The sequence below is a fragment of the Trachypithecus francoisi genome, unplaced genomic scaffold (genome assembly GCF_009764315.1).
Source record: "Trachypithecus francoisi isolate TF-2019V2 unplaced genomic scaffold, Tfra_2.0 Lachesis_group12, whole genome shotgun sequence".
NCBI classification, from domain to species: Eukaryota; Metazoa; Chordata; class Mammalia; order Primates; family Cercopithecidae; genus Trachypithecus; species Trachypithecus francoisi.
Genome location: NW_022681457.1, coordinates 55,614,416 through 55,636,513, shown reverse-complemented (window position 1 = coordinate 55,636,513; position 22,098 = coordinate 55,614,416). Strand labels below are relative to the sequence as shown.

Below are 22,098 nucleotides of genomic sequence, written 5' to 3'. Positions count from 1 at the left end.
ATACATCTTACACATATTGATCGATGTCTCATGTTTTCCTAAAATGTTTAAAAGCTGCTAGGTGCGGTGGGTCTAACCTGTAATCCCAGCACTTTGAGAGGCCGAGGTGGACAGTTCACCAGGTCAGGAGATCGAGATCATCCTGGCTAACAGGGTGAAACCCCATCTCTACTAAAAATACAAAAAATTAGCTGGGCATATGGGCATGCGCCTGTAGTTCCAGCTACTCGGAAGGCTCAGTCAGGAGAATCACTTGAACCCGGGAGGCAGAGGTTACAGTAAGCTGAGATCGTGCCACCGCACTCCAGTCTGACGGACAGAGCAAGACTCCGTCTCAAAAAAAAAAAAAAGAATAGATATAGATATATAAATGTAAGTGTAGGCAAATGTAGATGCAAATACACATCTGTTTAGACAATTCCTGCTTTCAAAATCACAGAGAATGGCCACTTTTTAACCTTTTTATATAATTAACAGATTTTTCATCTTCAGTTACATTTATGCTCATAATACATATATATACCAACATTATTTAATAAAATTCTGGATTCCATTTATTCTATTAGAACTTCTGTACCTATTTTGAAACTTGAGATTAAATTGTCTTTTGCTGAGTTTGCCCACTGTATATTTCAAGTAATACTATATCATGGGAACATGTTAGAGATTTTCTATATTTTTATGTTTTGCATCAGTTTCTACAACCTGGAAATTATCTGGTTTTGAATTTCTTATGAAAATAGAATACTGTCCACTAAGAATATTCCATTAGCATACTGCAACTTAAAAGTCAGGAAATCTAAACTTTTCTCTTTCTGGTAATATTACCTATATAATATTTAGTTTTTTTAAAAAAAATTCTCTTTTTGCATATGCTTTTTAATTTATTTTTTAAAAATATGCATAACATTTCCTTGAATTCTATTAAGGGACCACAATGCTTTTTTAAAAAAAATTGATATAAAAATAAAAACTCAGTCTGAATGTGATGGTTCATGCCTATAATCCCAGTACTTTGGGAGGCTGAGTTTGTAGGATTCATTGAGCCCAAGAGTTTGAGACCAGTTTGGACTACACAGTGAGGCTTCATCTCTACAAATAAAAATATAATAACAAATTAGCTGAGCATGGGGGCACATGCCAGTCGTCCCAGCTTGCTCCAGACTAGATTGCTGAAGCTGTAGTGAGCTGCAGTCATGCCACTGCACTCCAGCCTGGGTAACAGAGAGAGACTCCCTCTCAAGAAAAAGAAAAAACAAAGCAAAACAAAAAACCCTCAGATAATAAATAATAAAATATTCAATGTTTGTAATGCTTCCTACTCAAAGGACCAGAAGCCAGGAAGGTCATAAAAGCTGAAATTTAAAAACAATTATTTTCATTTTTTAGTAGCCATATAGTATATTATTTATAAGTGCATATGACCTTATACAGAAGGTTAAAAGCAAATACCCTCTGGGGTGGGCCTGCTCAGCTCAGGGAGGAAGCTCTGCCTGAAAAGACTGCAGCCTAGGCTGTCACTCTTTCCTCATTCAGTCCAGCGTCTGATCCCATGTTCTTTCACTCAGAGTTTGAGGGGGCAGGACCTTAGAAGTTACCCAATCAGGGACGCTGGGCTGGAAACCGTCGAATCAGGCAGGCGGCAGGAGCGGACAGGGAGGCTTCCGGGATGTGGCGGGGCCTTTGTCTCTGGGTGCAGTTGGAGCTCCGCGTTTTGTCTTCACTCATGTGTGTCCTCTGTTCCTAGGGGCCAAGCCTCTTTGGCCCTGTGACCTGCAGGTATTGGGGGATCCACAGCTAAAGACGCCAGGACCCCCCGGAAGCCTAGAAATGGTGAGTTCCGGGTCAGACATCCTGAGAGGGGGACGGGCTGTGGCGCGACTCAGGCCTCCCTACAGTCAGCTCCACAATCTGCGCGGCCGGAGTTCTTGCCCAGCTGGGTCTCGGTCCCCTTCAGCCGTAAGATGGCGGCTGCGCTGACAGCTGCCCCGGGCGTCCTGTCTGTTTCCTGCGCAGTGACTGTGTCCCGGCCTGGGGCCCTCTGTGGGCAGCTCCGCAGCCGCAACGGGGCGTCTCTCCCAGATTGTGCGGGGGCCGCGGGAGGGTAGTCAGGGGAGAATCCTGACTGGTGATGCAGTTTCATGAATAGGAAGAGCTTTGGTCCGTGGCTTTTCCAGTCCGTTTTTTCGTCTATGAGAAACTTGGGAGAGTCGGCCGGGTGCAGTGGGTCCCGCCTTTAATCTAGCACTTTGGGAGGCCGAGGCGAGCGTATGACTAGGTTAGGAGTTCGAGAGCAGCCTGGCCAATTTGGTGAACCCCGTCTTTACTAAAAATACAAAAATTAGCTGGGCGTGGTGGCGCGCGCTTGTAATCCCAGCTACTCGGGAGGCTGAGACAGGAGAATCGCTGGAACCCAGGAGGCGGAGGATGCGGTGAGCCGATATCGCTCTGTTGCACTCCAGCCTGGGCATTGTAGTGAGACTGTGTCAAAAATATATATATACACACACACACACACACATGAGTCACCACAAAAATATTAAATAATTTAATTAAAGAATAAGACTGTAGAGCACACAGCTATGGTTTGTAGTTGTGGTCCATGGAGAATGAAGGAAAGTTTTTTTTTTTTTTTTTTTTGATACGGAGTCTTGCTCTGTCGTCCAGACTGGAGTGCAGTGATGTGATCTGGGGTCACTTCACTGCAGCCTTCCTCTTCCGGGTTCAAGCGATTCTCCTGCTTCAACCTCCTGAGTAGCTTGGAACTACAGGCGCGCAGCGCCATGCTGGGCTAATTTTTTCTGTTTCAGTAGAGACCGGATTTCACAGTGTTGCCCAGGCTGGTCTCCAACTCCTGAGCTCAGGCAGTCCGCCCGCCTTGGCCTCCTGAAGTGCTAGGATTACAGGCGTGAGCCACTGCGCTCGGCCAGGAAAGACTTTTAGAAGGTGCATGATGAAGAAAACCAAATTCAATACTTTGTTGGGTAGAGTTATATAGTTTTTTAATCTGTATAATTAAGGTGGAAATTTCCTGGTTATATAATCGGGTTAATTGGCAGTTTATAGTTGTTTAAGCCTGAATTTTGTTTTCCTCAGTGTAGTAATTTACAAAATACACATTTGAGTTAGATTTTTATAAGGTAGAAACCTTGACATTAGAGCGATCTCAGTCTAATTGCCTGCCACGTAATTATTTTCACACTCCACAGAAGAATGATTTTCCTCTGCATTTTTCTCGTATGTTTCAAGCAGGGTCTGAAGTCTACACCGGACTACCCATTCCTGCAGCCTAATGGATTTGAGTAAAATACTAAATTTTCAGTCTGGGCTCAGTGGCTCACGTCTGTAATCCCAGCACTTTGTGAGGCCGAGGCGGGTGGATCACGAGGTGAGGAGTTCGAGACCAGCCTGGCCAACAGTGAACCCGGTCTCTACTAAAAATACAAAAATTCGCTGGGCATGGTGGTGTGTGCCTGTAGTCTCAGCTGCTCGGGAGGCTGAGGCAGGAGAATGTCTTGAACCCAGGAGGCGGAAGTTGCAGTGAGCCCAGATTGCACCACTGCACTCCAGCCTAGGCAACAGAGCAAGACTCCATCTCAAAAAAAGCAAAACAAAAAATCAGCCAGTTGTGGTGGTGGGCACCTGTAATCCCAGCTACTTGGGAGGCAGGAGAACCGCTTGATCCCTGGAGGCGGAGTTTGCAGTGAGTCGAGATCACGTAGTACTCCAGCCTGGGCCACAGAGCGAAACTCCCTCTGGAAAAAAAAGGAAAACTAAATTTTCCTTTTTTTCTGACATTCACAAATGCCACTTTCTTCTCCCTAATTCACATTATCAACTATTTTTTCTTTTTTTTTTTTGAGATGGAGTTTCACTCTTTTGTCCAGGCTGGAGTGCAATGGCACAATCTCGGCTTCCTTTAACCTCCACCTTCTGGATTCTAGCGATTCTCCTGCTTCAGCCTCCTTAGTAGCTGGGATTACAGGCACCTGCCACCATGCCCAGCTAATTTTTTATATTTTTAGTAAAGACGGGATTTCACTATTTTGGCCAGGTGGTCTTGAACTCCTGAGCTCAGATGATCCACCCGCCTCAGCCTCCCAAAGTGCTGGGATTACAGTACTTAGAACTAGCCACCGCGCTGGCTGTATTTTTTTTTTTTTTTTTAGTGTACATTTTAGATACAGAGATATGTTTTAAAGATATTTTAGATATCTGTACATTTTAGATAGATATTTTAATTATTTTTTGACAAATCATTGGATGGCACTTAAATAAATTTTCCTCCCTTCCTTCCATCCATCCACCCGCCCACCCCTGACCCTCAGTCTTGCTTTGTTGCCCAGGCTGGAGTGCAATGGTGCAATCTCAGCTCATTGCAAACTCCCAGGTTCAAGCAATTCTCCTGCCTCAGCCTCCCAAGTAGCTGGAATTACAGGCACCTGCCACCGCACCTGGCTAATTTTTTTTATATTTTTAGTTGAGACAGGGTTTCACCATGTTGACCAAGCTGGTTTCGAACTCCTGACCTCCTGATCCACCTGCCTCGGCCTCCCAAAGTGCAAGGATTACAAGCGTGAGCCACTGAGTCCGGCCTAAATTTTGTTTTCTATTTGAAAATACTTTCCATATTGAGAAGAAAGCAAAAAAAAATCCTCTTATGCTGTTGTAAAAAATAAAAGTCTCTGTACCTCTTTTCCTTTCCTTTCCTTTTCTTTTTTCTTTTTTTTTTTTTTTTTGAGACAATGCTGCTTTGCTGCCCAGTCTGGAGTGCAGTGATGTGATCTCCACTCACTGCAACCTCTGCCTCCCTGGTTCAAGCGATTCTTTTGTTTCAGACACTCCAGTAGCTGTAACTACAGGTGCCTACCACCACTCCCAGCTAATTTTTGTATTTTTATTAGAGATAAGGTTTTTCCATGTTGGCCTGGCTGGTCTCGAACTCTTCGAACTCCTAACCTCAGATGATCCACCTGCCTCCACCACCACACCCGGCTTCTTTTATCCTTTTATTTTCCCTGGACACAGGACTTTTTTTTTTTCTTCTTCTTTTTTGTCTTGAGATGGAGTTTAGCCCTTTTTGCCCAGGCTTGACTCCAGTGGCGCCATCTCAGCTCACCGCAAACTCCGCCTCCTGGGTTCAAGCGATTCTGCTGACTCAGCCTCCTGAGTAGCTGGGACTACAGGGATGCACCACCATGCCTGGCTAATTTTGTATTTTTAGCAGAGACGAGGATTTCTCCGTGTTTGTCAGGCCATTCTCAAACTGCCGACCTCAGGTGATCCACCCGCCTCTGCCTCTCGAAGTGCTGGGATTATAGGCATGAGCCACCATGCCCAGCCAGAAACTTTCAGAATGTTTTTAGGTCAGTTTTTTCCTTTTGAAAAATGTGGGTGATTTTTCCTCATCCACACTTCCTTTTGTTGTTGTTTTCTGGTCCTGAGTTTCAGTACTGTCTAGGGACAAATCAGGATAACCACTACGGCTATGTGTGCTACAGTGTCACAGGCCGGGCACGTGTAATCCCAGCACTTTGGGAGGCTGAGGTGGGTGGATCACCTGAGGTTAGGAGTTCGAGACCAGCCTGGCCTATATGGGGAAACTCCATCTCAACTCAAAATACAAAAAAATTAGCTGGGCGTGGGAGTGGGCGCCTGTAATCCCAGCTACTTCGGGAGGCTGAGGCAAGAGAATCGCTTGAACCTGGGAGGCAGAGGTTGCAGTGAGCTGAGATTGCGCCATTGTACTCAGCCTGGGTGACGAGTGAAACTCTGTCTACAAAATAAATTTTTTAAAAAATTCTCATTTACCTTTCTCTTTCCCACAGTGAGTTTAGGAATCTTCTCAGGTGTCTTTTATTTTATGGCTGGGTGATTTTTCACCAGAATTCCAAGACTTTTAGAATGCTCCCAAGGAAAAGAATAGGGAAAATCTCTTTTACTTTGGCTGTAGAAAATTAATACATTTTTATAAGAAAACGTGGTATATAAGTGGTGAGTTACACAGATTCATAAAAACATCAGTTACTCTTTTTGCACGGTAAATTCGTAAAGGTGATTATCTGTATTCTATATCCTGTCATCTTGATTTCTGAGTTTAAGGCTAAATTTTATGAGATGAAACTTATGGTACCTCCTAGAAGTGTTTTCATATGACTAATTGTTTACCACATAATTTTTTTGTTTTTTTAATTGAAACAGAGTCTCACTCTTGCTCCGCTAGAGTGCAGTGGCATGATCTTGGCTCACGCCAACCTCCACCTCCTGGGTTCAAGCAGTTCCCCTGCCTCAGCCTCCTGAGTAGCTGGGATTACAGGCGCATGCCACCATGCCCAGCTAATTTTTGTATTTTTAGTAGAGATGATGTTTCACCATGTTGGCCAGACTGGTCTGGAACTCCTGACTTCGTGATCTGCCTGCCTTGGACTCCCAAAGTGCTGGGATTACAGATGTGAGCCACCGCGTCCAGCTGGTTGTCTGTTTTCAGTTAGTCTGTTGATAGTTTTCTTTGCTATGAAGAAACTCTTTAGTTTAATTAGGTCCCATTTGTCAATTTTTCCTTTTGTTGCAGTTGCTTTTGGTATCTCCATCATGAAATCTTCTGGTTCCTATGTCTAGAATGATTTCCTAGGTTATCTTCTAAAGTTTTTTTAAAAAACAGTTTTGCATTTTAAATTTAAGACTTTGATTCACTTTGAGTTGATTTTTGTATACGGTGTAAGAAAAGGGTCCAGTTTCAGTCTTCTACATAGTAGTAGCTAGTTATTTTAGCAACATTTATTAAATAGAATTTTTTTTTTACATTTCTCTTGTAAGCTTTGTTGAAGATCAGATGGTTGTAGATGTGTGACATTATTTCTGGGCTCTCTATTCTGTTGCATTGGTCTATGAGTTTGTTTCTATACCAGTACCATGTTGCTTTGGTTATTGTAGCCCTGTGGTATAGTTTGAAGTCAGGTAATACAATGCTTCCAGTATTGTTCTTTTTGTTTAGGAATGCCTTGGGTATATAGACTCTTTTTTAGTTCCATAAGTATTTTTAAATAGTTGTAATTAGTCCCGTTAAGAATGTTTTTGGTTGTTTGATAGAAACAGAATTAAGTCTGTACATTTCTTTGTGCAGTTTTGGCCATTTTAATGATACTGACCTTTTCTATTCATGAGCATAAAAGGGTTTTCCATTTGTTTGTGTAATCTCTTACTTTTTGAAGCAGTTTTGGAATTCTTGTCATAGAGAACTTTCACCTCCCTGGTTATCTGTATTTCTGGATATTTGATTCTTTTTGTGCCAAATAGGATTGTGTTTTTGATTTGGCTTTTGGCTTCAATAATTGTTGATGTAACAGAGATGTTACTGATTTTTGTGCATTTATTTTGTATTCTAAAACTTGGCTGAAGTTGTTTGTCAGTTTAAAAGCTTTTCTGGGACCGGGCGTGGTGGCTCATGCCTGTAATCCCAGCACTTTTGGGAGGCCGAGGTGGGCGGATCACAAGGTCAGGAGTTCGAGGTCAGCCTGGCCAACATGGTGAAACCCTGTCTCTACTAAAAATACAAAAATTAGCTGGGCGTAGTTGTGTGGCCTACTGTAATCCCAGCTACTCAGGAGGCTGAGGCTGGAGAATTGCTTGAAACCGGGAGGTGTAGGTTTCATTGAGCCGAGGTTGTGCCACTGTACTCCAGCCTGGGTGACAAAGCAAGACACTGTCTCAAAAAATAAAAATTAAAAAAAAAAAAACATCTCTTCTGCTGAGGCTATTGGGTTTTCTAGGTGTAGAATCATGCCACCTGCAAGCAAGAATAGTCTGACTTTCTCTCTTTCTTTTGCCTGATTGCTCTGGCCAGTACTTCCAATGCTATGTTTAATAGGAGTGATGAGAGAAGGCATCTTTGTCTTGTGCCAGTTTTCAAAGAGAAATGCTTCCAACTTGTGTCCATTCTGTATGTTGGCTTTGAGTTTGTGACATAACTCATTATTCTGAAGTATGTACCTTCAATGCCTAGTTCGTTGAGGATTTTAAGATGAAGAACGTTAAATTTTCCTGAAAGATTTTTCTGCATCTATTGAGATAATCTTGTGGTTTTGGTCTTTAGTTCTGTTTATGTGGTTAATCACATTCATTGATTTGTGTATGTTGAAATAACCTTCATCCCAGGGATATAAGCTACTCGATCATAGTAGATTAGCTTTTTGATGTGCTGCTGGATTCAGTTTGCCAGTATTTTCTTGAGAATTTTTCCATCATTGTTTATTGAGAACATTGGCATGAAGTTTTCTTTCTTTGTTTTATACCAGGTTTTGGTATCAGGATAATGCTATTATATAATGAGTTGGGGAAGAGTTCCTTCTCAGTTTTTTGGAATGTCTCTAGTAAGAATGGTATCAGCTTTTTTTTTGTACATCTGGTAGAATTCTTCTGTGAATATGTCTGGTCCTGGGTTTTTATTGGTTTGTAGGCTATTTATTATACTTCAACTTTGGATCTTGTTGGTCTCTTCAGGGATAGTTTTTTTTTTTTCAGTCTTTGGAGGATGTATATGTCTAGGAATCTATCTATTCTAGATTTTCCAGTTTGTTTACATAGAGGTGTTCATTACAGACTTCAGTAATTATTTTGTTATTGTTGTTGGGTCAGTGTTAATGGCCATTTTGTTATTTCTAATCCTGTTTATTTGGATCTTCTCTTTCTTCATTAATCTCTCTAGTGGGTTATTTATCTTATTAATTCTTTTAAAGATTTACTCCTGGATTTTTCCTTTTTGTTGTTGTTGTTTTTTGTTTTATTTTTGAGACAGAATCTCGCTCTATTGCCAAGGCTGGAGTGCAGTGGCACAACCTTGGCACACTGCAACCTCCGCCTCTCCAGTTCAAGGAATTCTCCTGCCTCAGCCTCCTGAGTAGCTGGGATTACAGGTGCCCACCACTACACACGGCCAATTTTTGTATTTTTAGTAGAGACCGGGTTTCACTGTTTGGCCAGGCTGGTCTCGAACTCCTGACCTCAAGTGGTCCACCCACCTTGGCCTTCCAAAGTGCTCGGATTACAGTTGTGAGCCACCGCGCCCAGCCTTCTCCATGTTTTTATCATTTTTTATGTCTAAATCTCCAGTTCAGATCTGATTTTTGTTATTTCTTGTCTTTTGTTAGCTTAGAAGTCAGTTTGCTTTTTCTACTCTTGTTCTTTTATGATGTCAGGTTTTGTGTGTGTTTGTTTTTTGAGATGGAACTCAATGAATCCAGTGTTTACTGAAATTCAGATGTTCAAGAGTTCAATATGTCCAGAGACTTGGCTGTTTTAAAAGAAAATATAAATTATAAATCAGAGGCTTTATTATCCTACCTGAAAATACGAGAGAGTATCTTGTTCAACTCTTTTTTCTTAAAGCATTTAGATTATATGGAGATATTTTTGTTGCTTTTTTGAAATATATTTAAAACATATTAACAGCCAAATAACATTTTGGCATTCATTTTGACTCAAGATTGTCTTTATGTAGGACCTCAGATTCATTGCTTATCCTTGATTTGGGAAAATTTATTTTTTTTTTGTTTTTTAGTCTTTTAAAGTAGACACAGATTTGTTTAGATTAAAGCCCTTTTTAGGAGCACACAGAAGTTAGTATGAAGAAAGAATTAAATTTAGAAATACAGAATGATAAAAACTGAAAAACACTGAATAAGTTTCTTTGACAGAAAACTGGTAATCCAAGGTAATTATCTAATATTTGCAAGCTGAAGTACTTACACTGCAAAAGCAAGAACAGTTCAGTGTGTAAACTCAACTGTGGAGTCTATAGTTGTGTGTGTGTGTGGGGGGGGGGTTTCTTTTAATGGAGTCTCACTCTGTCGCCCAGGCTGGAGTGCAGTGGCACGATCTCAGTTCACTGCAACCTCTGCCTCCAGGTTCAAGCGATTCTCCTGCCTTAGCCTCCTGAGTAGTTGGGACTACAAGCATGTGCCACCACGTCTGGCTATTTTTTGTATTTTTTTTCCTTAAATTTATTATTTTTTTTAAGATGGAGTTTCACTCCTGTTGCCCAGGCTAGAGTACAATGGCACAATCTCGGCTTACTGCAACCTCTGCCTCCTGGGTTCAAGTTATTCTCCTGCCTCAGCCTCCTGAGTAGCTGGGATTACAGGCATGTGCCAACATGCCTGCCTAAATTTTGTACTTTTTGTAGAGAGAGGATTTCTCCATGTTGGTCAGGCTGGTCTCAAACTCCTGACCTCAGGTGATCTGCCCGCCTCAGCTTCCCAAAGTGTTGGGATTACAGGTGTGAGCCACCACACCTGGACTAATATTTTTGTATTTTTATTAGAGATGGCGTTTCACAGTGTTACCCAGGATGGTCTCAATCTCCTGACCTTGTGATCTGCCCACCTCGGCTTCCCAAAGTGCTGGAATTACAGGCGTGAGCCCCGCGCCTGACCTAAATAGTTATTTTAATATTCTTACTCATACTTTGAAATATAAAATAGTTTTAACTGAAATATGGTTACAGACAATTTTTTAAAATGCTACATACATTATGACTAGCACATTAAAGTTGGTTGTACTTAGATATTTGTATCTAATATCCAAAGAAAAGTCACTACCAAATCGTTACAATAGATATTAGTCTGACATGCTTATTAATTTATCCAATATTGGATAATTACAGGTAAGCTTAATTTTAGTGTCTTTCATTTAACTAAATTGGAACGCTCCTATTACAGGACAAATAAAAGCAGGTCAAGTGGCCACTCAGAAAACATAGTAGCTCTTCGGAGGTTGGGCACGGTGCTTCACACCTGTAATTCCAGCACTTTGGGAGGCTGAGGTGGGTGGATCACCTGAGGTCGGGATTTCAAAACCAGTCTGACCAACATGAAGAAACTCCATCTCTACTGAAAATAAAAAATTAGCCAGACATGGTGATGCATGCCTGTAATCCCAGCTACTTGGGAGACTGAGACAGGAGGATTGCTTGAACCCGGGAGGTGGAGGTTGCGGTGAGCCAAGATCTCGCCTTTGCACTCCAGCCTGGGCAACAAGAGTGAAGCTCCATCTCAAAAAAAAAAAAAAAAAAGGCTGGGTGCAGTAGCTCACACCTGTAATCCCAGCACTTTGGGAGACCAAGGCGAGTGGATCATGTGAGGTTGGGAGTTCAAGACCTCCCTGACCAACATAGAGAAACCCTGTCTCTACTCAAAATACAAAAATTAGCTGGGTATGGTGGCGCATGCCTGTAATCCCAGCTACTTGGGAGACTGAGGCAGGAGAATCTCTTAAACCTGGGAGGTGGAAGTTGCAGTGAGCCAAGATTGCACCATTGCACCCCCGCCTGGGCAACAAGAGTGAAACTCCCTCTCAAAAAAAAAAAAAAAACCACACACATAGTAGCTCTTCAGTTAGCTGTGTTGCCAGCTTGAATATATTACACTATATGAATAAACTCAATATTTCAATTATTCATCAAAAGGTGCTTGTGGAAATTGTGAGATGTTTTCCGATATGGAACTCCCATCCAATGGCTAGAATATGAGACAGCAGCAGACATGGAAGAGAAACCTTAGAAAATTCTGCTGAGAATATATATATTTTTCGTAATGCTCATGTTTCTTGTGCTGAGAGTAGCTGTGCACTTTATTTAGAGAGAAATTTCTTTAAGGGGAATATTTTATGGCTGACTTGATCAATCTTACATCTAATCTAAGTTTTTTCTTATGCTGTTAACTTCTTTTTTTTTTTTTCTCATACAGTGTTACTCAAATAGAGAGCTGTTTTTCTTTCAAATGCTTTGAGTATCTGTTTCAGAAGCTCTATTAGTGTCCCGTGGTGACTGTGAATGCACGATGAAAACCCTTGGAGCTATCATCATCTGAACTCATGCTGAAAACCCAGCAGTGTTGTTTTTTTTTTTTTTGGAGACAGAGTTTTACTCTGTCGCCAGGCTGGAGTGCAGTGGCGCAATCTCAGCTCACTGCATCCTCCACCTCCTAGTTTCTTTCTTTTTTTTTTTTTTTGAGACAGAGTCTCGCTCTGTCGCCCAGGCTGGAGTGCAGTGGCCGGATCTCAGCTCACTGCAAGCTCCGCCTCCTGGGTTTAAGCCATTCTCCTGCCTCAGCCTCCCGAGTAACTGGGGCTACAGGCGCCCGCCACCTCACCCGGCTAGTTTTTTGTATTTTTTAGTAGAGACGAGGTTTCACCGTGTTAGCCAGGAGGGTCTCGATCTCCTGACCTCGTGATCCGCCCGTCTCGGCCTCCCAAAGTGCTGGGATTACAGGCTTGAGCCACCGCGCCCGGCCTCCACCTCCTAGTTTCAAGTGATTCTCCTGCCTCAGCCTCCTGAGTAACTGGGAGTACACACCCAGCTAATTTATGTATTTTTAGTATAGATGGGGTTTCACCATGTTGGGCCAGGATGGTCTCAATCTCTTGACCTGGTGATCTGCCCGCCTCGGCCTCCCAAAGTACTGCACTCAGCCAAACCCAGCAGTATTTTTTCCATGTCACCATTGTTAAGTAGAAACTGAGCCTGAATCAATGCTCAGGCTCAGCAAACCTGCTGAACTGTCTTTCTGTCTTGCAGTCTCTTAAGCAGATTTACTGTGATGCCGCTCACATTCTGGTTTAATTGTGTAATAAAATTCTGTTCTATCATTTTGGAGTTTCTCTGGGGCTGCAGAATTTTTTTAAAAAATTCCATTTCCAAACACTGTTTTGAATTACCGGACATAATATAAACACATAAGGTGCCAACCAAGCTTTAATCTAGAGAAAGCTTTTCCTTTCAGGCTTCCAGTCTACTCACAGTTGTGCTGCAAAGTGTATGACGTTCCCTAAATATGGCAGTGGAAATTTTTTTTTGACCTATTTGGTATATATAATTAACTGTAGTCACTTCTAGAAGGGATAGATAAGATTTCTACAAACTTCACAGAGAAGGAACCAACCATTTTACCTCTTTTTTTTTCTTTTTCTTTTTTTTTTTTTTTTTTTTTGAGATGGAGTCTTGTTCTGTTGCCCAGGCTGGAGTGCAGTGGCACCATCTCGGCCCACTGCAACCTCTGCCTCCAGGTTTAAGCGGTTCTTCTGCCTCAGCCTTCCAAGTAGCTGGGACTATAAGCGAGTGCCACCACACCCAGCTAATTTTTGTATTTTTTGTAGAGACCAAGTTTCACCATGTTGGCCAGATTGGGCTTGATCTCTTGACCTTGTGATCTGCCTGCCTCGGCCTTCCACAGTGCTGGTATTACAGGCGTGAGCCACTGCACCTGACTGTTTTACGTTTTTCAGTGACTTTTGTATCCTCAGACCTGAAAGTGATTCACAGACCATGGGGCCCAGAAACCCGATCAGAGTATTGTGTGCATTGAGTAGACATGTAGACATGAGGATCTCCACTTTGACTTTCTTCCTCTTGCTAAAAATGCCCTAAACTGTGAAGGTGAAACCTGCTGCTACTCCACTATTTAGCTCCGCTAAATCTGCAGCCCCAAATTCTGATTCTGGGTTTTCAGATTTGAGAAATAAAAAAAACTTCAATCTGAGGAATGCAAGTCCTTTTTTCAAACTCAGATACATTAAAATGAGAACACAATTATTTCTCCTCCCTTTGAACTATGTGTTTATCTCTTGAAACTATTTGCTATTGCCACAAGTAGCTATAAACTAAACTAATAAAGCCACACGGGATACTATAACCCATACTTTAAACCTTAACAATGTATATCCAATCAATAATCAGTGTTATTTCTGTAAATAAATAAGACTTCCTGACAACTTTTTTTTTTGGTTGGTTGGTTGGTTGATTTTTGAGACAGTTTCACTCTTGTTGCCCAGGCTGGAGTGCAACGGTGCGATCTAGGCTCACTGCAACCTTCACCTCCCGGGTTCAAGCAGTTCTCCTGCCTTAGCCTCCCGAGTGGCTGGAATTACAAGCATGTGCCAACATGCCCGGCTAATTTTTTGTTTTAGTAGAAACAGGGTTTTACTATGTTGGCTAGGCTGACCTCAACTCCTGACCTCAGGTGATCCAGCCGCTTTGACCTCCCAAAGTACTAGGATTACAGGCATGAGCCACTGTGCCTGGCCTAAGTGGACCTGACGAACAACTTTGTACCAGTCCACTCTCTGCCCTCTTTTTTGCGTTTACAAATCTACTTGTAACCGCTGCTAAAGTTTACATTCCAGACAACTTGAATCATTGCTCCCAGGTTATAATCCTCAAGCTTGGCCCAAATAAATGATTTACTTATATTCATGTTGCCTCATTTTTTTTTTTAAGGTAAATATATTATTAAAAATGTGCCACAGCAGCTTCCACGAGGGGATCTCTCTTTTGATTGTACCCTGCTTGCTTTAACACCCAAGAATGCAGAGCCAGGTTGATCCAACACAATCTGCACATATAGTTTGGCCTCTGCCTGCGATTCACAAGACAGGCCAGGTTTTGGATTGAGAATATACAGAAAATCAGCAAGAGACATTTTCTACATTGTGAGAAATCAGCATAGACATCTTAAAGACCCCTTTGAGAGTGCGACTTTTTGAACTTTTCAGATTTTTTTTTTTTTTGAGACGGAGTCGCACTCTGTCCACCAGGCTGGAGTACAGTGGCGCGATCTCGGCTCACTGCAAGCTCTGCCTCCTGCGTTCATGCCATTCTCCTGCCTCAGCCTCCCTAGTAGCTAGGACTGACTACAGGCGCCCGCCACCGCGCCCGGCTAATTTTTTGTATTTTTAGTAGAGACGGGGTTTCACCGTGTTCTCAATCTCCTGACCTTGTGATCCGCCCGCCTCGGCCTCCCAAAGTGCTGGGATTACAGGCGTGAGCCACCGCGCCCGGCCTTCCCCCCGCCCCTCCCCGTTCACTGCAAGCTCCGCCTCCTGGGTTTACGCCATTCTCCTGCCTCAGCCTCCCGAGTAGCTGGGACTACAGGTGCCAGCCACGTCGCCCGGCTAGTTTTTTGTATTTTTTAGTAGAGACGGGGTTTCACCGTGTTAGCCAGGATGGTCTCGATCTCCTGACCTCGTGATCCGCCCGTCTTGGCCTCCCAAAGTGCTGGGGTTACAGGCTTGAGCCACCACACCGGCTCAGATTTTTTTTTTTTTTTTTTTTTTTTTTTTGAGACAGAATCTCGCTCTGTCACCCAGGCTGGAGTGCAGTGGCCAGATCTCAGCTCACTGCAAGCTTGCCTCACGGGTTCACGCCATTCTCCTGCCTCAGCCTCCCGAGTAACTGGGACTACAGGCACCCGCCACCTCGCCCAGCTAGTTCTTTGTATTTTTTAGTAGAGAGGGGATTTCACTGTGTTAGCCAGGATAGTCTGGATCTCCTGACCTCCTGATCCGCCTGTCTTGGCCTCTCAAAGTGCTGGGATTACAGACTTGAGCCACCGCACCTGGCCAGACTTTTCAGATTTTGTTCAGTGACCTGCTAACACGTATGTGAGAGGCTCCAGGTGTAAATAGAATCTAATGGCAGAATCTGTAAGTGTAACAAGCATCTTAGGAGTGAGAGATCAAGACCACAAAATGTCCAGAGCTATGACCACAGCTGTATCTGCCCATAAAATACGATACTGGAGTAGAGTATTTTTGTCTTTTTTCCTACCTAAGAGCTAGCTAATCAGGACAGGTGATGCAGGTTCTGGAGCTCTACCAGGGTAGTTCTATTTTCTTTTCTTTTCTTTCTTTCTTTCTTTTTTTTTGAGACAAGAGTCTTGCATTGTCGCCCAGGCTGGAGTGCAGTGGCGCGATCTTGGCTCACTGCAAGCTCCGCCTCCCGGGTTCATGTCATTTTCCTGCCTCAGCCTCCTGAGTAGCTGGGACTACAGGCAACTGCCACCACACCCGGCAATTTTTTTTTTTTTTTTTCAGTAGAGTTGGGGTTTCACCGTGTTAGCCAGGATGGTCTCAATTTCCTGACCTCGTGATCCACCTGCCTCAGCCTCCTTAAGTGCTGGGATGAGCGAGCCACCGTGCCCGGCCAGGCAGTTCTGTTTTCTATTTAGAATCAGCCTGAGACTGGGTGCACTGGCTCACACCTGTAATCCCAGCACTTTGGGAGGCCAAGGTGGGTGGATCACCTGAGGTTAGGAGTTCAAGATCAGTCTGACCAACATGGTGTAACCCATCTCAACTAAATACAAAAAAAAAATAGCCAGGTATGGTGGCACATGCCTGTAATCCCAGCTACTTGGGAGGCTGAGGCAGGAGAATTGCTTGGGGGTTGCAGTGAGCCAAGATTGCGCCACTGCACTCCAGCCTGGGCAACAAGAGTGAAACTCCATCTCCCAAAAAAAAAAAAAAAAAAAACCTGATTCTTTCTTGCCTGGCTTATTGGGCAGTCAGCTCTGGGTCACTGGGAATTCTCTCACAATCAACTAGACGTCTTTCCAACATTTGAAAATGTCCAGAACAGAATTGTGTTAGGCTGACAAGAATGATTAATTCTTCTCTGTCTCAGTCTAAGATAAATTAGTCATTCTGTTCTTGTTTCTCATCATATATGAGTTGGTACCCAGATGAGAGTTTTTCTAGTTTCCTTGTAGTTGGGTGAAAAACAGAGAGGAGATCTGGAGACTCAAACAGATAAACTAATTTCTACCGTTTCATATGGCCATTTGAAAAAATAGATGAAGCAGTTGTTGTCCCCATCATCCAGGAATTTTTAGTCTAGACTACCCATGCTAAATTCAACTGGATACATGGTTGAATTTAGCATTATATGGTTGGTACAATGAGTAGATGTGTGCAAAAAAAACTTGGGCTTTATTTTTCCACTTTCTATGTATTGTTCTGACTTCTGATATCATCACCTGAAGGAATGTTTGTTGAAAAAAGTTAATATTACTGTTTCTATTCGTCTTACCTTGCTAAGAATACATATTTATCTTACAATAATAAATTCCCCTAGAAAACCTTAAGGGATTTGTTTTAATTGCTTATTGGTACATGTTATAAAATTGAGAGGGCAGTGGCTTTTAAGATTAAAATTACACAAACTGTGGAATTTAAGTTTGTCTTAGGTAAGCTTAGGAAAAACCAAACAGGAAATACCCCAGTGGCATAGAGAACAGAATTCTACATAGGTTCGTCTCTGCTTTTTTTCTGTTCAGATTCACCCCTTTTGGAGGCCTTATTTAGGTCAGGCCTGCTTATTCTATTTATAGTTTGGTTCAGGTTTTAATTAAGTGCCTCTTGTGACTCTAAAATGAGGCTAGAATCAATTATAAAGGGTTCAAAATACATACACAAGATTTAAGTTTGACTTTTGCACTAAATGGTGGTTACAGGGCCTGTTCTGTTTGGGTTTGGTAGGGACAGGACAGTGTGGCCCATATTTCCATTACTGTAGCAAAAATTGCTGGTGTCCATGGCAGAGGAGGGCACTTGAGGATAGAAAAGGTGAAACTCATATTAGTATCTCCATAGAAGAGTTCATTCTTGCTGAATCTCTTCTGTTATAAAGGACAAAAATAGGTGAACTTTTTCTGCAGGTCTTGGTGGTCCTTCTGCCTATGAGTGTGGTGGTAGTAGGCAAACAGGTGGTACTGACAGCTTTAAAGGCATATTCTCAAGATGCAGGTGTAATTTGTCCAGAGAATCTCATCTGGAAAGGATTCTCAGAGATAAGAGAAAAAATGGCTTTTTTTTTTTAAGCTAAACATGTCTCAGATCAAGAGCTGTGTCCACTCTGCTTCCTGGAATGCCATGTGTTTAGTACTTGCAAACCTGTACTTTGTTTTGGCTACTTGTGTTTATCTTCCCTAATGAGTTTGTTTTAACTGCTTTTTAAATTTTTATGATAGTCAAGGGTCTCTGCAAAGTATTTCTTTTCTATATACCAGAGCCTTCTCTACATTCTCTATATCATGGCTTCTAATATGCCATGCAGAATTCTCTTTCTTTCTTTTTTTTTTTTTTTTTGAGACGGAGTCTTGCTCTGTCCCCCAGGCTGGAGTGCAGTGGCCGGATCTCAGCTCACTGCAAGCTCCACCTCCCGGGTTCACGCCATTCTCCCGCCTCAGCCTCTCGCAGTAGCTGGGACTATAGGCGCCCGCTACCTCGCCCGGCTAGTTTTTGTATTTTTTAGTAGAGACGGGGTTTCACCGTGTTAGCCAGGATGGTCTCGATCTCCTGACCTCGTGATCCGCCCGCCTCGGCCTCCCAAAGTGCTGGGATTACAGGCTTGAGCCACCGCGCCCGGCCCATGCAGAATTCTCACCATGATTTTATGAACTGCAATATTAAAAATGATCCTTTCATGGTTGTTTAACATGGGAAGGTGTGGATACCCAGGATTTCTATTGGGGAAAACTGGGGTTCTTACTAAAAATGGAAAACATGTTGAGGTTCAGCCTGTGTTTTTTATTAGCTCTATGCAGAACAGGATTCAGAAAATGCTTGTTTAAACAAGAAGGCATTTATAAAGCAGAAAGTTCTGAAAAATATTATCAGGATATACTTGCTTTATGGTTGCTAAAGATAGACTACTAAAAATTACTATTAAAAATTACAGCCGCGTTGGCCAGGCACGGTGGCTCACGCCTGTAATCCCAGCACTTTGGGAGGCCGAGACGGGCAGATCACGAGATCAGGAGATCAAGACCATCCTGGCTAACACGGTGAAACCCCGTCTCTACTAAAAAAAAATACAAAAAAATTAGCCGGGCGTAGTGGCGTGTGCCTGTAGTCCCTGCTACTCGGGAAGCTGAGGCAGGAGAATGACATGAACCCGGGAGGTAGAGCTTGCAGTGAGCTGAGATCACGCCACTGCACTCCAGCCTGGGAGACTGAGCGAGACTCCATCTTTAAAAAAAAAAAAAAAAAAAAAATTACAGCTGGGTGTGGTGGCTCATGCCTGTAGTAATCCCAGCACTTTGGGAGTTCAAGGTGGGTGGACCAGTGACCAGTGGAGGTCAGGAGTTTGAGACCAGTCTGACCAACGTAGTGAAACCCATCTCTACTAAAAGCACAAGAAAGTTAGCCAGGTGTGGTGGCTCATGCCTGTAATCCTAGCTACTCAGGAGACTGAGGCAGGAGAATTGCTTGAACTCAGGAGGCAGAGGTTACAGTAAACTGAGATCGCACCATTGTACTCCAGCCTGAGCAACAAAAGCGAAACTTCATCTCAAAAAAAAAAAAAAATTACAGAACATGGGAGACATCTGTATCTTGAACTTTGCATAAAACTGATATTTCTTTATGGTTAAATTTAGATTATAATTTACTTTTCGGGGGCAATATCACAGCAGTGATGCTGTGTCTTTTTGCGTGCATCAGCACATCTTAAAAATTTGTTCTAGTGCATTTTGTGTTAATTATTCACTTGATTAAAGGGCTGTCTGACAATTTCCCTAAATAGTTCTTTTTCTTTCTTTCTTTCTTTTTTTTTTGAGACATAGTCTTTCTCTGTCACCCAGGCTATAGTGCAGTGGTGCCATCTTGGCTCACTGCAACCTCTGCCTCCTGAGTTCAAGCAAATCTCCTGCCTCAGCCTCCTGAGTAGCTGGGATTACGGGCGCCCGCCACCGCACCCGGCTAATTTTTGTATTTTTAGTGGAGACGGGGTTTCACCATCTTGGCCAGGGAGGTCTCAAACTCCTAACCTCGTGATCCACCCACCTTGGCCTCTCAGAGTGCTGGGATTATAGGCGTGATCCACTGTGCCCGGCCATTTGTCTTTTTAGTATTCAGATTTTTTTTTTTTTTTTAGATGGAGTCTTGCTCTGTGACCCAGGCTAGAATACAATGATGTGATCTCAGCTCACGGCAACCTCCACTTCCCGGGTTCAAGTGATTCTCTTACCTCAGCCTCTTGAGTAACTGGGACTACAGGCATATGCCACTATGCTTGGCTAATTTTTGTATTTTTAGTAGAGATGGGGTTTCTCCATGTTGGCCAGGCTGGTCTCAAACTCCTGACCTCAGGTGATCCACCCACCTCAGCCTCCCAAAATGCTGTGATTACAGGTGTGAGCCACCACGCCCAGCCATATTTTTAAGAATCTTTATGCAACTGATGTATGTAAACCATCACATTTAATCTGGCAGCTGCTCTTCTTTCTTAGGTTTTCTTTGCATTTATCTGTCTTTTGAAAATGAAAGCTCTTTGTATACTGGCCAGAAAAACTAGAAAAAAACACAGACTTTTCCACTTACTGGATGTTTGACAAATAGTCTTTTTGGGCCAAAATCATTGGCATTACTGGTGAGTTTGTTAGAAACTTAGAAACTCAGACTTTATTCTAGATCTTCTGAAAAAATAATCTGCATTAACAGGATCCTCAGTTTATTGTACACCTTAATATTTTAAAGGTCCCTTCTAACTCAACATGTCTTTATCTGAAAAATATTCGCAACTGATTCTGTATGATGGAAATAGAGAACTCAAAAATTTACATGTTTGTGTTTATGCCCTCAGTTTTATAGTTTATCATCCAGAAAAGTATTATATATACACTGATGTTGTGGATCTTACGCCACTTTCTTTTCTCGGGTAGAAAATACATTGGAGAATATTTCCATGTAAAGAATTATTTTATTGGATAATTTCAGTATCTTCTATAAGTCAGAACCTGTTCTCTTTACTCTCTCATTTTACCTTGAGTCAAATTATAAATTCTGCATGTGGCCACTTGGTAAATGTGTGTGTTTGTGTGTGTGTGTTTTTTTTAGGGACCATTGACATTTATGGATGTGGCCATAGAATTTTGTCTGGAGGAGTGGCAATGCCTGGACACTGCACAGCAGAATTTATATAGGAATGTGATGTTAGAGAACTACAGAAACCTGGTCTTCCTGGGTGAGCATAACTTCAATACTCAATTCCTAATACACCCTAAATCTTTCATTTTTTTTTCTGTAGACTGTTTTTTGGTAATTTGTACTTTGCATACATGAGTTTCAGATTCCTGTTTTCAAAAAAATTGGGGGGATTTGTTGGTACACGAAATAATTTTTTTCAAGATATTTCATCTTGACCTGAACTTTCCACATTTCTGAGCTGATCTGTATCTTTCACTCCAGAATAGTAGTAATTCCAGAAATTAAGTGGCATAAAATATTTTTGCCCACAACTTAAAATCTAATTGCCAACACCAATTTTTGACTCAGTATTACCAGGTAGTGAAATTAAGAACCTACAAAATAAGATATTTTCTAAATATTTAGAAATTTTTGTTGAAGGCCAGGCATGGTACCTCACTCCTGTAATCCTAGTACTCTGGGAGGCTGAGGCAAGCAGATCATCTGAGGTCAGGAGTTTGAGATCATCCTGACCAACATGGCAAAACCCCATCTTTACTAAAAATGCAAAAATTAGCCAGGTGTGGTGGTTCATGCCGGTAATTCCAGCTACTCAGGAGCCTGAGGCAGGAGAATGGCTTGAACCCGGGAGGTGGAGGTTGCAGTGAGCTGAGATTGTGCCACTGCACTCCAGCCTGGGCAACAGAGTGAGACTCTGTCTCAAACAAAAAGAAATTTTTGTTAAAAATTAATATTTTGGGGCCAGGTACGGTGGCTCATGCCTGTAATCCCAGCACTTTGGGAGGCCAAGGCAGGCAGATCACCCTGAGGTCAGGAGTTTGAGACCAACCTGACCAACATGGCAAAACCCTGTCTCTACTAAAAATACAAAAATTGATCAGGCATGGTGGCACACGCCTGTAATCCCTGCTACTTGGGAGGCTGAGGCATTGGAATTGCTTGAACCCTGGAGATGGAGATTGCAGTGAGCTGAGATTGCACCACTGTACTCCAGCCTTGTTGACAGATTGAGACTCCATCTCCAAAAAAAAATTAGTATTTTGGGATTAATGATTAGGATATTCTATCACACCCTTCATACTGGACATATCGCTAGGTTAATAATTGGAGAATATGAGCAAGATTCATGTAATTTATTTTTTATTGAAACAGGTATTGCTGTCTCTAAACCAGACCTGATCACCTGTCTGGAGCAAGAAAAAGAGCCTTGGGAGCCTATGAGGAGACATGAAATGGTAGCCAAACCCTCAGGTAAGTGAAAGTGAATACAACAAACACAGATGATAGGTCCAAAGGTTAGGGGAAAAGCCAGTCCTTAAAATGTGACTTGGAAAGCTGTGT

General features: G+C 42.4%; 1 protein-coding gene across 6 annotated transcripts in view; it reads left to right on the top strand.

Moving 5' to 3' along the window:
• ZNF43 (zinc finger protein 43) overlaps positions 1-22,098 on the top strand; it is a 534,348-nt gene that overhangs the window by 494,501 nt on the left and 17,749 nt on the right. The window contains exons 1-3 of one of the 6 annotated variants that reach the window (XM_033229229.1): positions 392-1,833; positions 20,668-20,794; positions 21,910-22,008. In XM_033229229.1, coding sequence (XP_033085120.1) covers positions 1,831-1,833; positions 20,668-20,794; positions 21,910-22,008 — 229 coding nt within the window. In that variant the 5' untranslated portion in view covers positions 392-1,830. Of the gene's footprint in view, positions 1-391; positions 1,834-20,667; positions 20,795-21,909; positions 22,009-22,098 lie in introns of those variants that run through there. The other 5 variants (XM_033229227.1, XM_033229223.1, XM_033229225.1 and 2 more) reach the window with 5 other exon arrangements.